Raw genomic sequence first — 12500 nt, 5'->3', positions numbered from 1 at the left:
AGATGCGTGTCTACTTGTCTATTTTAGAGAGAGAGAGAGAGAGAGAGAGAGAGAGAGAGAGAGAGTGTGTGTGTGTGTGTGTGTGTGTGTGTGTGACGCGTCACAGGAGAACCAATACGTAAACTGTTGACTTTTTTTTTTTTTTTTTTTTTTTTTTGGCCATCACCCTGTCTTGGGTATTAAGCCATTTATTTATTTTTAACTTTTGTTTAAGTATTTTGTCAGCTAATTGAGTGATAGCAACTTGAGGGGATAGGTTTCTGCGAAAGCCAAATTGTGCACCAGTGGAACTGTTCCACAAAAGTTACCAGTCTATCAGACATTGCACGTTCGCATTTTTCACTAATGGAAATGAACACAGATTAACTTGATCAATTGTGTGATAATCTCTGTATGAGAAGGTAAGGTCCTTCAGGTCAGCTGTTCCATTCTTTAAGAGAAGAAAAGGGGCGAAGTGGTCACTTTAAGAGGACGCCACCCCTTGATAGGATGCTGGTGTTGGGTATTTACACCAGATTTGGTGTCTGATGGTTGCACTATGTATTTGTGTTCTTGTAGGCTTATTATGTATACAAGGATGATACCAATAACTGATTAGTAACTCTACTCTAACCTTTATGTTACAACTTTCTAAAATGTTCACATTCAAGTCGCCCATAATTAACCATCTTTTTCTAGTCTGACAAATACTTTTGAGGAGAGCTTCTAAATATTCAATAAATAAGGAAAAGTTGGCATTAGGCCTATGATAGATTGTACCAAGTATGATTGTTTCTTTCATATAAAAAGGACTTCTCAATAAACAATAATTCAATAATATCAGACATTGCAGATAAAATTTGTAGCATACTACATGAAAAACCATCTCTTATAAACGTACATACAAATCCCACCACCATAATGATTTCTGTTGTTGGTAAAAGTTTAAATCCTTTGATCCTGTAGAAGTGCTCGATGTCAGTAGACAGGCGGGTTTCACAGAGACATGATATCAATTACGGAATTATTTGTAAGAATTTCTGAGTGGATGAGAGATTTATCTAAGTTTTGTGGAATGCTAGATAAATTAAATATTGACCAGTTGCTGGTAGAAGAGCCTTGACCCTCCCCTCCTGGTCCATGCCCTGTCCCTCCCCGTGACCTCAGAACGTCACCGCTTCATTCATCTCTCTCTCTCTCTCTCTCTCTACCACCATCTTGTGTGTGTAATTCAGTGTTTGCTGTGGTGCAGTCTCTGACGAGACAGCCAGACGTTACCCTACGGAACGAGCTCAGAGCTCATTATTTCCGATCTTGGGATAGGCCTGAGACCAGGCACACACCACACACCGGGACAACAAGGTCACAACTCCTCGATTTACATCCCGTACCTACTCACTGCTAGGTGAACACTGAACAGTGAACAGTGAACAGTGAACAGGGGCTACACGTCAAAGGAGACACACCCAAATATCTCCACCCGGCCAGGGAATCGAACCTCGGTCCTCTTGCTTGTGAAGCCAGCGCTCTAACCACTGAGCTACCGGGCCGTGTGTGTGTGTGTGTGTGTGTGACGAAACAAGCCTCAGTGCCAGTTCACGACAAAACCAGACAACTTATCTACATTTGCTCACGGATAGGATTTGATTTTGCCTGTGTCAATACTTAGAAGGAATTATTCAGAAAAATATTATAACGACTCATTGCATTGCATTGCGAGCGTGTGATACGGGTCTTGGGGCGAAGCAAAACTAGACATTTAATCAGTGCAGGAAACGGTAGCGGTGTTGGCAGGGTTTCCACGTGTGTGTGTGTGTACGTGATACTCTGACTCTCTCCATGAGTAGAGGATGTCATGTGTGGGTAGGTGTGGTGTGGCGGCCCGGGGGGAGGGGAGGGGGAAGATGCAGTGCCTGTCTGATAGCTAAGTCTTTTGTGTGTGTGTGTGTGTGTGATAATTTCTTATATAGGGAATGTGGTTTTGTATAGTTGATGTATAGTACTCTCTCTCTCTCTCTCTCCACCCATTGCTGGCAGTAATAGTGGTGGTGGTGGTGGTGGTGGTGGTTGTATGCAGTTTATTGGTCAATAAGACAGTGAAGAGTTAGACATGGCTCCCGATTGAGCAGCGAACCACCGAATCGTAACATCAGTGTATTGAAGTGTTTCAGCGTGAGATAGTGTCACCTTAAGCATGGATACATATCCAATCAACACAGTTGAAACCACTCTACAGGGCAATGTCACGGAAACATAGTACACACACACAATCAAACACAATCGGCACCTTCCATGTTTACCATAAAGGTCAGCAGGTAACACCACGTAAACAATCGCTGATCTCTCAATAAATTTACCAAACAATCAATAGTCTCAATAATTATATAATTATGAAGTAGTTACTTCAGTGGCCCACATCGCCGCCCTTCAAGCCCTAATAGGACAATCCTAACATACCAACATCCACTACCCTTAAGTCCAGGCGTCCTCGGCATTCTTTGCTAAATACAATCACACTTGTAATCTTCACCAGAGAAAGCTAAATCACATCACAGTACACACAAATAAACACAAGACTAACCTGCACAGAGGAGGACCAACCACACACAAATCCCAAAGTGCAGTGGTGGGCCGACCTTGTTCACAGGTAGTGGGTAAAACAAAACACAAACAAGACGCGCACCACATATTATACATAATTTGTGTGCCCACAATTTATACGAGATCATATAAACTATAGGAAGTAATCAACATATATCATATATCTAAAATTCTTAGCTACATGAAACAGAACAATCACATTAATTAATGGACAATAATATATATATATATATATATATATATATATATATATATATATATATATATATATATATATATATATATATATATATATATATATATATCGTTTTAAAGATACATTATCAAAGAACTGTCAATCAAACCTAACCTAAGGAAACTGTGTGTGCGTGTGCGTATGTGTGTGTGTGTGTGTGTGTGTGTGTGTGTGTGTGTGTGTGTGTGTGTGTGTGTGTGCGTGTGTCTGTGTGTGTGTGTTTCAGTGTTTGATCTGTTGCAGTCTCTGACGAGACAGCCAGACGTTACCCTACGGAACGAGCTCAGAGCTCATTATTTCCGATCTTGGGCTAGGCCTGAGACCAGGCACACACCACACACCGGGACAACAAGGTCACAACTCCTCGATTTACATCCCGTACCTACTCACTGCTAGGTGAACACTGAACACTGAAGAGTGAACAGTGAACAGTGAACAGTGAACAGTGAACAGTGAACAGTGAACACTGAAGAGTGAACAGTGAACAGTGAACAGTGAACAGTGAACAGGGGCTACACGTCAAAGGAGACACACCCAAATATCTCCACCCGGCCGGGGAATCCAACCCCGGTCCTCTGGCTTGTGAAGCCAGCGCTCTAACCACTGAGCTACCGGGCGTGTGTGTGTGTGTGTGTGTGTGTGTGTGTGTGTGTGTGTGTGTGTGCACGCCACATCATTGGAATGCAGTGGTTAGTTTTACACCACCCACCAACACACACGACACGCGCAGACAGGGGACTGGCGATCAAGTGGATCATTTTTCTTATATTTTTTGCTGCCCCTTGCCAGCTTCCCCTCTTACAGGTAAAAGGGCGGGGGGGCTCTCTGGAAGTGCAGCCTAGGCCAGTACTGTCCCGAGCAGGGCCTCCGCTTCCACCCACCCACGGCAAGCCAGCACCAGCACGCCCACACTCACCACCACACCCACGCCTACCAGACTGCTGACACTCACTACTACTGCCTGGCTGGCGGTGGTAGTGGTGGTGGTGACGGTGGTGGCGGTGAGGGGCGAGTAGCCGTAGCGTGTGTGTGTGGCAGACGTGAGCCTGATGGTGGCTGGCAGGTGGTGGTGAGGGAAGTGCAGAGTGAGTGCCGTGGTGTTCCTGGAGCCCAGCACGTAGGTGAGGCTTAGGTGTCCCTCCTGCACCGCCGCTGCGAGGTGTAGGGAGAGGATTCCCTGCAGATGATCACGAGGGATGGACGCCTCCGCTTTGTTGAAGACGTCACAGACCCAGCCAATCATCGTCACATCGTCATCTTCTGAATCCAAAGCCGCCTGACCCAGCCTCCTCCCGGCCTGGTCCAGCACCTGCGCACTCATGGACCAGCCACTCCGGGCGTGGACGGCGGGGTACAGGGTGAGCAGGACGGGCAGGGCCAGCGTGAGGCTCTGCGTGGTGGCTGTGGCGCAGGGCACTGTAGAGCACTGGGGGGGCGTCACTGCTGTCTCAGGGTAGGTAGGGCCGATACAGTCCTGCTGCTGGATTGCTGGGGCGGTAGAGGCCAGCAGGACCCGAAGCAGCAGTAGCAGCAGGAGCAGCGGGAGCGTGAGCATGGCGGAGACTGAGGGGCGGGAAGGAAGGCAGGAAGTCTCGGCGCTCTTCCTTCTATCTCTCTTCTTCCTTCTTCCTGCCTTCCTCCTCACACTTCCTCTCGCCTCTCCTCCAAACAATGACGCTCATGTTCACTATCACTGTGTGTGTGTGTGTGTGTGTGTGTGTCGCTTCAGCAATCAGTGAATACTGTTAGTACAAAGTGTTACCAACAAATACAAGTGTTGACGCTCTTCGACCTTAGGTGGGCCACAAAGGACACCGGCAGGGCTCCTCCGCCTGCCAGGGCCCGGCGTGGGGTGCGGAGAGGTTAGGCGTGTTCGTGTCACACACACACACACACACACACACACACACACACACACACACACACACACGCTGACCTGATTAATATGTTTGTGTTCTGATCAGCGCAGGCCACTGAGTGAAGCACAGCGCCGCAGCGGAACCATCACACTACCACCGCGGCCGTCATGGGGGAGGCGTCGTGGCGAAGGTGGTGCTGGTGGAGGGAGTGTCTGGTGGTGGTGGTGGTGGTGGTGGCGTCAGAGGCGGCAGGACAGCAGGCGCCTTGTGAGGTGCTGGACAGCAGCCTGCAGTCCACCTTCCCGCTGCCCACCACCCTCACCCTGCGCCCCTCGGAGCCTCAGTGGCGGCTGGACTTTGCTGTGCATGAGACACACGCGGCCTCCACAGCCTGTGTCCGCGTGGAACAGAAGTCTAAGGTTTCCAGCCTGCGGTTCAAGCTGTACAAGGGAACCTGCAGTAACGGCACGCTCGTCGACTTTGGCTTCCTATATGACGTGACCTTTCTGCCCACCGCCTGGACTCTCCTGCAGGTGCAGGTCAAGGACAACTCGGTGGTGGTGGAGCCCTCAGGGGCCGCTGCTGTGGTGCTGCAGGACAGGACGTGCCCTGAGCTGTGACACCCTGCAGGTAAGTGCGGTGCAGGACGTGGAGGCGGCGGTGGGGTGCCGCGTGAGGTGTCCGCACTACAAGCACTCCTCGGGGCGCGGCGGGAACAAAGACGTCTTGACCACCCGGCGGGACAATGCTCGGTTCTACTTCCGGCCCGGCGAGGACTCAGTGAGGCTGCAGCTCCAGGGGCGTGCACCACCACGCGGGCGCCACCTTGTACCCGCACCTCGCCGACATCACGCCGTCCCGCGCCGGCTGGCAACTGGTGGAGGTGCGGCACCACGGCGGCGTGGCGCAGGTCACCCTGGACAACGTGATGGTGTGGAGCAGGGAGCTGCCGCCCCAGTGTGCCTTCCTGGGATACACAGTGACCATCGAGGGACAGGCCCTCTTCACCTTCTCCTGCAACCCTGTCACCGGCGACCCGGAGTGGGACGGGACACACCAGTGGGCGTTGGATTTTGACACCGCCAACTCCGGCACGGCTGAGTTAATGGCGTGGGTGGCGGCGGGCGTCAACATCGTGGTGGTGGTGGTGGTGTGTCTTGTGGTGTAGTGCAGCGCGCCCGGGAACGACCACTGCAGAAAGGGATCAAGGCTCACATTGGTGGTGGAGACACCTCCTGTCCTGTGTGACGTGACGAGAGGCAGGGGCGCCTCACCACGCCACACTACCTGTCACCACAACCACCATCACCACTAGGGAAGACTCCAAGAGGCTCCCACCACCACCACCACCACCACCACCACCATCACCATCACCACCACCTATCTATCTATCTATCCATCCATTGATGTGTGAGTGTGGCATATCAGTGTGTACAGCAGTGTATATAGTGAAGTGCACTATTATTGCAATGTAATGTTGACAGTTACCTTCTACACACACACTTCACTTCACTCCACTCCACTTCACTTCACTCCAGCACTGCGTCATTAAGCTTGTGAAGGCATTGCATACACTACGTGCAGTGTTCACCCTCCCTCTCTATAAGCACTCTTCTACCCTCAAGGAAAACAAACTGTGTACACCACCACCACCACCACCAAATAGTAATAATGATAATAATAATAATACTTGTGTGCTCACGTCCTAACAGAGATTAGCCCAGCCCTTCAGTAGCAGGATGGGTCTCCATATTCATAATGGTGACTGTCTGGTGATTCTGTACACCTTCACAAACTATTATTGAAATGGTGAAGACTGCGGCCATTAATCTTGTGCCCTCCATGCATCCTTGCTAATGTCAATAAAATAGTCTAATGCAACAGTTCTCAGCTTTTTCAATCCTAATTACCCCTGGAAGCCTGTCAGCATTGGTCACGTACAAGTTACCCACAATGCAGCGTCAGGAATGGAAAAATAAATGCACGGTTTGTTGACTTAGTTTAAACTTGACAAATTAAGGTTTATTAGAGAACTGGGAAGACACATGATGAGTGGTGGTAGAGTTAGTGGCGAGTCAATAGGAAGGTTTGACAGGCTACATCAGAGTGTCGGGGAGGGAGATAAGTGCCTTCCTCTAGCCCTAGATCACTAAACCTACCTTTTTGTGACGACTTCACTAAACTGTATCCAATTGGAATCATTTTAGGAAAAAAAAAAAAAATATACAAACTTATTTTATTTAAACCAAATAATGCTAAACTGAAAGTATAAGGCTCGTAGATGCCTGCAAACACAAAAATGAATGAAATATAAACAAAAATGAATTTCCAGAATAATTATAAAAAAAGTTTTTTAAGAAAAAAAAGTACTTAATTTTTTGGTTCCTGAGATCATGAAATTAACTGATACTAAAAACTAAAGCTAGAAATATATACTACATGCATCACTCGACATTGCCAGGTGCCTTCCAATCCCGAGCTGCATACATATCTTGCTGCCTGGAACGAATGAAAAGGGCGATTTTTCTAAATGCATTTTTTTGTAAAATATATAAAAATGGTATCTGTTATTATTTTTTTGGTTTTATAATGTGTTTGTATGTGTAAAAGATTGTTATAATATGAAAACTTTGCTTATATAATATAGGGTTAGGTTAGGTTAGGTTTTCTACGACTCACATTTCACTTATTCCTGGCAGTCGAAGCAGAGGACATCAGAGTGATCTGGGCAGACCACTCGGTTCTTCAGTACATTCTATGACCATGTCTGTTAGTCCAGGAGACATAGGATTAGATGAAGACTCGGGCATGTTCTCCTGTGTAGGGTGACCTCCTTGCACGGCGTCAACGGTAGTGTTGGCATCACTGACCTCGCCTGCGGTACTGTCAAGGTCATGCTGGAAATCGTCGGAGTTGACTAGTAGCTGCAACACCTCACCACTAATGCATCTCCTTCGTTTCATGGTTACAGCTAAACCTCTCAGAAAGAAAAGAAAAGAAAAAACATTTGTAACAATTACTTTGTGTCGTCTGGGTCATATTTATGATATTCGTGATCTATTATAGCTAAAACACCTCTAAAACCTTCTCCTAACTCATCATGTAAACAGTACACATATCAGACATTATCATTTCTCTTCTCATTAAAACTAACATTACACATAAACGTGTTCCAAATGGATACACTGTTACTTACCATGGAAAACTGCAAAGGCGTGGGAGGGAAGCACGTGCACTCTCTATGGCATCCGGCTAGTGACTAATGGTGTAAACAATAAAAGTTGCCAATTAGTCATTTTTGTGGACACCAGTCACACCACACAAAGAATTCCCAGAAACCGCATGGAGCCTGAATCCATATGGACTCGGTTTAGTGATCTAGGGCTAGCGCTGCGGTGAAGAGCTGCAAAGTGCTCTAGAAATAAAGATAGCTCTACTGGAGATATAACAATGTGGTATCAAATTAAAGCTAAAATCTTGTAGTTTCAGAAAATCGAGTTGTACTTTGCAATATCCTCGTACAACGTTTTCTTTTCGCCCGTTTTCTAACACACACTCAAGTAAATTTAGTCGTAGTAGTAGTAGTAGTAATAGTAATAGTAGTAAAAGAAGTAGTAGTAATATAGTAGAAGTTCTAATAGTAATAGTAGTAGTAGTAGTAATGGTAGTAGTAGTAGTAGTAGTAGTAGTAGTGATGGCGATAAGAGTACTAGTCGTCGTAGTCGTAGTAGTAGTAGTAGTAGTAGTAGTAGTAGTAGTGAAGGTGATAGTAGTAGTAATAGTAGAAGTAATAGTAGTAGTGTAGTAGTAGTAGTAGTAGTAGTAGTAGTAGTAACAGCAACGAGCTAATATAACTGTTGAAGAGGTGGCGACAGAGCAATGATATGATAAGGCCATATCACACATTAGGAAATGCAAGTAGTAGTGAAGCACGGAAGGACAATCAGTAAATCAGGTGTATAAATTAATACTATCGGTCCATAAGAATATTTATGTACATTTTCAAGTTTATGTGGTTATTTCACATAAGTTTGTTAGTTTATCTTGTTTGATATGGAACAGTAGTAGTAGTAGTAGTAGTAGTAGTAGTAGTAGTAGTAGTAGTAGTAGCAGTGAAGCACGGAAGGACAATCAAGGACAGTCAGTGATGTAGTGGTGGAACGCTCATCTCCACCCACCACTAGTATTCTCACTCCACTCTTCCAACACTCTACAAAAAGCCACCGGAAAAACACATAGGTCTCTCTCTCTCTCTCTCTCTCTCTCTCTCTCTCTCTCTCTCTCTCTCTCTCTCTCACGATAAGCACTATGAGACAAGCTTTCATAATCTTCCTGGTTGATCATATTGCAAAGCGACAAGGCAACAGTTTAAAAGATTGATATTGACCCTTGCATGAGCACCACTATATATAAAATTGCCTACGCTACTAATGGGGGGAAGATGGACACTGGACACCGCTTCCCACACACACATACACACACACACACACAGTCTTCCAGTACACACTCTCCACCACAAGCCACAGCGTAGATAAATGGATAAATAGAAATATAGATAACTTAAATTTACGTAACATATATTTAAGTTTTTTATTGTGATCATTTCCTTTTGTCAATAAAGTCAACGTTTGATAATGTTTGTTTTGTTTTTTTATTTCTGTTATTTGTCATTACATTTGAAGTGTTTAGCTACTGAATTAATTATCGTGGCCAGCTCAACATTTCTCTACAATATTTAGTGTTTGTTGTATTAAACTTCATTGATTTTGTAGTGCTGTGAAATTCAAGGTTAATATTCCAGTGTTGTATTTCAATCTTCTGTGTCTCTGTTGTGGTTTCTCCAGTGCAAAAACACACACACAAAAAAAAAAAAGAGTTTTGTGTACCATTAGACCATTTTATTGACATTAGCAAGGGTCTATGGAGGGCACAAGATTAATGGCCACAGTCTTCGCTATTTTAATTGAGTTTTGTGTACCATTAGACCATTTTATTGACATTAGCAAGGGTCTATGGAAGGCACAAGATTAATGGCCACAGTCTTCACTATTTTAATTGAGTTTTGTGCACCATTAGACCATTTTATTGACATTAGCAAGGGTCTATGGAGGTCAGAAGATTAATGGCCACAGTCTTCGCTATTTTAATTGAGTTTTGTGCACCATTAGACCATTTTATTGACATTAGGAAGGGTCTATGGAGGACACAAGATTAATGGCCACAGTCTTTGCTATTTTAATTGAGTTTTGTGCACCATTAGACCATTTTATTGACATTAGCAAGGGTCTATGGAGGTCAGAAGATTAATGGCCACAGTCTTCACTATTTTAATTGAGTTTTGTGCACCATTAGACCATTTTATTGACATTAGCAAGGGTCTATGGAGGTCACAAGATTAATGGCCACAGTCTTCACTATTTTAATTGAGTTTTGTGCACCATTAGACCATTTTATTGACATTAGCAAGGGTGTATGGAGGTCAGAAGATTAATGGCCACAGTCTTCACTATTTTAATTGAGTTTTGTGCACCATTAGACCATTTTATTGACATTAGCAAGGGTCTATGGAGGGCACAAGATTAATGGCCACAGTCTTCACTATTTTAATTAAGTTTTGTGCACCATTAGACCATTTTATTGACATTAGCAAGGGTCTATGGAGGTCACAAGATTAATGGCCACAGTCTTCACTATTTTAATTGAGTTTTGTGTACCATTAGACCATTTTATTGACATTAGCAAGGGTGTATGGAGGTCACAAGATTAATGGCCACAGTCTTCACTATTTTAATTGAGTTTTGTGTACCATTAGACCATTTTATTGACATTAGCAAGGGTCTATGGAGGTCACAAGATTAATGGCCACAGTCTTCACTATTTTAATTGAGTTTTGTGCACCATTAGACCATTTTATTGACATTAGCAAGGGTCTATGGAGGTCACAAGATTAATGGCCACAGTCTTCACTGTTTTAATTGAGTTTTGTGCACCATTAGACCATTTTATTGACATTAGCATATATTTTAAAAAGACATCGATTTATTTAGTTTTTCATAGTTTCCCCTTCAATTTCAAATATGCTTTCTATTGAGAACTAAAGGGGATACTAAGCTATTTTATTTAACTCCTTCAATGTCAGACTATCTTAGAAAACGACTATTTTAACTATGAAGGAAGGGAGGTAGGATAGTCAAAACTGGAGAGAAGGTGGAGGTAACATGGAGGAAGGTCTGTGTAGGTGGAGGTAAGTGGAGGTAACATGTGGAGGGAGATATGGAGGAAAGAATAGAGGGTGCTGAAGAGAAAATTCTACTCTTTCAAATGAGATTATATTACAAATCGACTATTTTAACTATGATAGAAGGGAGGTAGGATAGTCAAAACTGGACAGAAGGTGGAGGAAACATGGAGGAAGGTCTGTGTAGGTGGAGGTAAGTGGAGGAAACTTGTGGAAGGAGATATGGAGGAAAGAATAGAGGGTGCTGAAGAGAAAATTCTACTCTTTGAAATGAGATTATATTACAAAACGACTATTTTAACTATGATAGAAGGGAGGTAGGATAGTCAAAACTGGAGAGAAGGTGGAGGAAACATGGAGGAAGGTCTGTGTAGGTGGAGGTAAGTGGAGGTAACATGTGGAGGGAGATATGGAGGAAAGAAACACATGTAAACTAGTATAAACCACACGCTTATAAAGAAAATATCATCATTAAGTTCTAAATTACCACTAGTTAACACCACAATATCTTCCTTAAGGCTAGAGGGAACACTGCACAGGCAATAAGGTCGATAATCACTGCAGAAGCCTATAAGATTTCCACCCTTATATCAAAAACCAGCTTAAAAAATCAACTTAATAATTCTCAAAAAAAAAACCAAAATTCAACCAAACAAAATTAAAAATGAATAAAAATTACACCAAATATTTAAACTATCGATTTTCTCTTTACATTCACACTCTCTCTCTCTCTCTCCCTCTCTCTCTCTCTCCAGTGTCTCTCCAGTTTCTTCAGGAGGTACACGCATCTCTCCACTCTCTCTCTCTTTCCTCCAAGGTGAGATCATTCAGGTGTGTCCCGTCCAGCTGGTAGAGAGTAAGGAAGGCAGCCAGGCGTGCTCTTAAACTCTATTGATTCAGGGATGCTGCTGCTGGTGGTGGCGCGGGTGGTGCTGGTGGTAGTAGTAGTAGTAGTAGTAGTAGTAGTAGTAGTAGTAGTAGTAGTAGTAGTGTAGTTGTAGTTGTTGTAGTAGTAGTAGTTGTAGTAGTAGCAGTAGTAGTAGTAGTAGTGGTTGTGGTAGTAGTGGTGGTGGTGGCAGCGGTGGTGGCAGTGGTAGTGGTGTGGTGGTGGTGCAGTGGTGGCAGTGAGTGGTAGTGGTGGTTTAGCGGTATTGGTGGTGGTGGTGGTGGTGGTGGTGGTGGTAGTGTGCTACAGCAGTGGCAGTGGTAGTGGTGGTGCAGTAGTGGTGGTGGTGGTGGTGGTGGTGGTGGTGGTGGTGGTGGTGGTGGTTGCGGTGGTGGTGGTGGTGGTGTGGTTGTGGTTTTGGTGGTGGTGGTGGTGGTGGTGGTGGTGGTGGTGGTTGGTGGTGGTGTTGTGGTGGCAGGCGGCAGTGGCAGTGGTGGTGGTGGTGGTGGTGGTGGTGGTGGTGGTGGTGGTGATGGTGGTGTGGTTGGTGCTGTGGTGGTTTGGCAGTGGTGGTGGTGGTTTGCCAGTGGTGTTGTTGTGGTTGTGGTTGTGTGGTGGTGGTGGTGGTGAGTGGTGGTGGTGGTGGTGGTGGTGGTGGTGGTGGTGGTGGTGGTGGTGGTGGTGGTGGCAGTGGTGGTGGTG

At 45.0% G+C, this 12500-nt stretch overlaps 1 protein-coding gene and 1 long non-coding RNA gene across 3 annotated transcripts in view; one reads left to right on the top strand and one right to left on the bottom strand.

Moving 5' to 3' along the window:
• The window catches only part of LOC123507068, a 6947-nt gene extending 1105 nt beyond the window's left edge, over window positions 1–5842 (top strand). The window contains exons 2-3 of the mRNA XM_045259615.1: window positions 4780–5290; window positions 5467–5842. Of these exons, the coding sequence (XP_045115550.1) occupies window positions 4842–5290; window positions 5467–5842 (825 nt within the window). The 5' untranslated portion in view covers window positions 4780–4841. The remainder of the gene's footprint in view (window positions 1–4779; window positions 5291–5466) is intronic.
• A 1056-nt stretch (window positions 5843–6898) lies between these two features.
• On the bottom strand, window positions 6899–7981 carry LOC123506484. Of its 2 annotated transcripts, none has more exons than XR_006675451.1 (3): window positions 7871–7981; window positions 7354–7645; window positions 6899–7173 (listed from the first exon to the last, which is right to left on the bottom strand). It is a non-coding gene; the product is annotated as an uncharacterized LOC123506484 (long non-coding RNA). The 2 variants fall into 2 exon arrangements; XR_006675450.1 differs by having other exon boundaries at window positions 7354–7653; window positions 7871–7946.
• Between the last annotated feature and the right edge of the window lie 4519 nt (window positions 7982–12500).

This window comes from Portunus trituberculatus, chromosome 2 (assembly GCF_017591435.1).
Source record: "Portunus trituberculatus isolate SZX2019 chromosome 2, ASM1759143v1, whole genome shotgun sequence".
Taxonomy (NCBI): Eukaryota; Metazoa; Arthropoda; class Malacostraca; order Decapoda; family Portunidae; genus Portunus; species Portunus trituberculatus.
The sequence above is the reverse complement of the archived record's forward strand: the minus strand, read 5'-3'. Positions and strand labels throughout refer to the sequence as shown.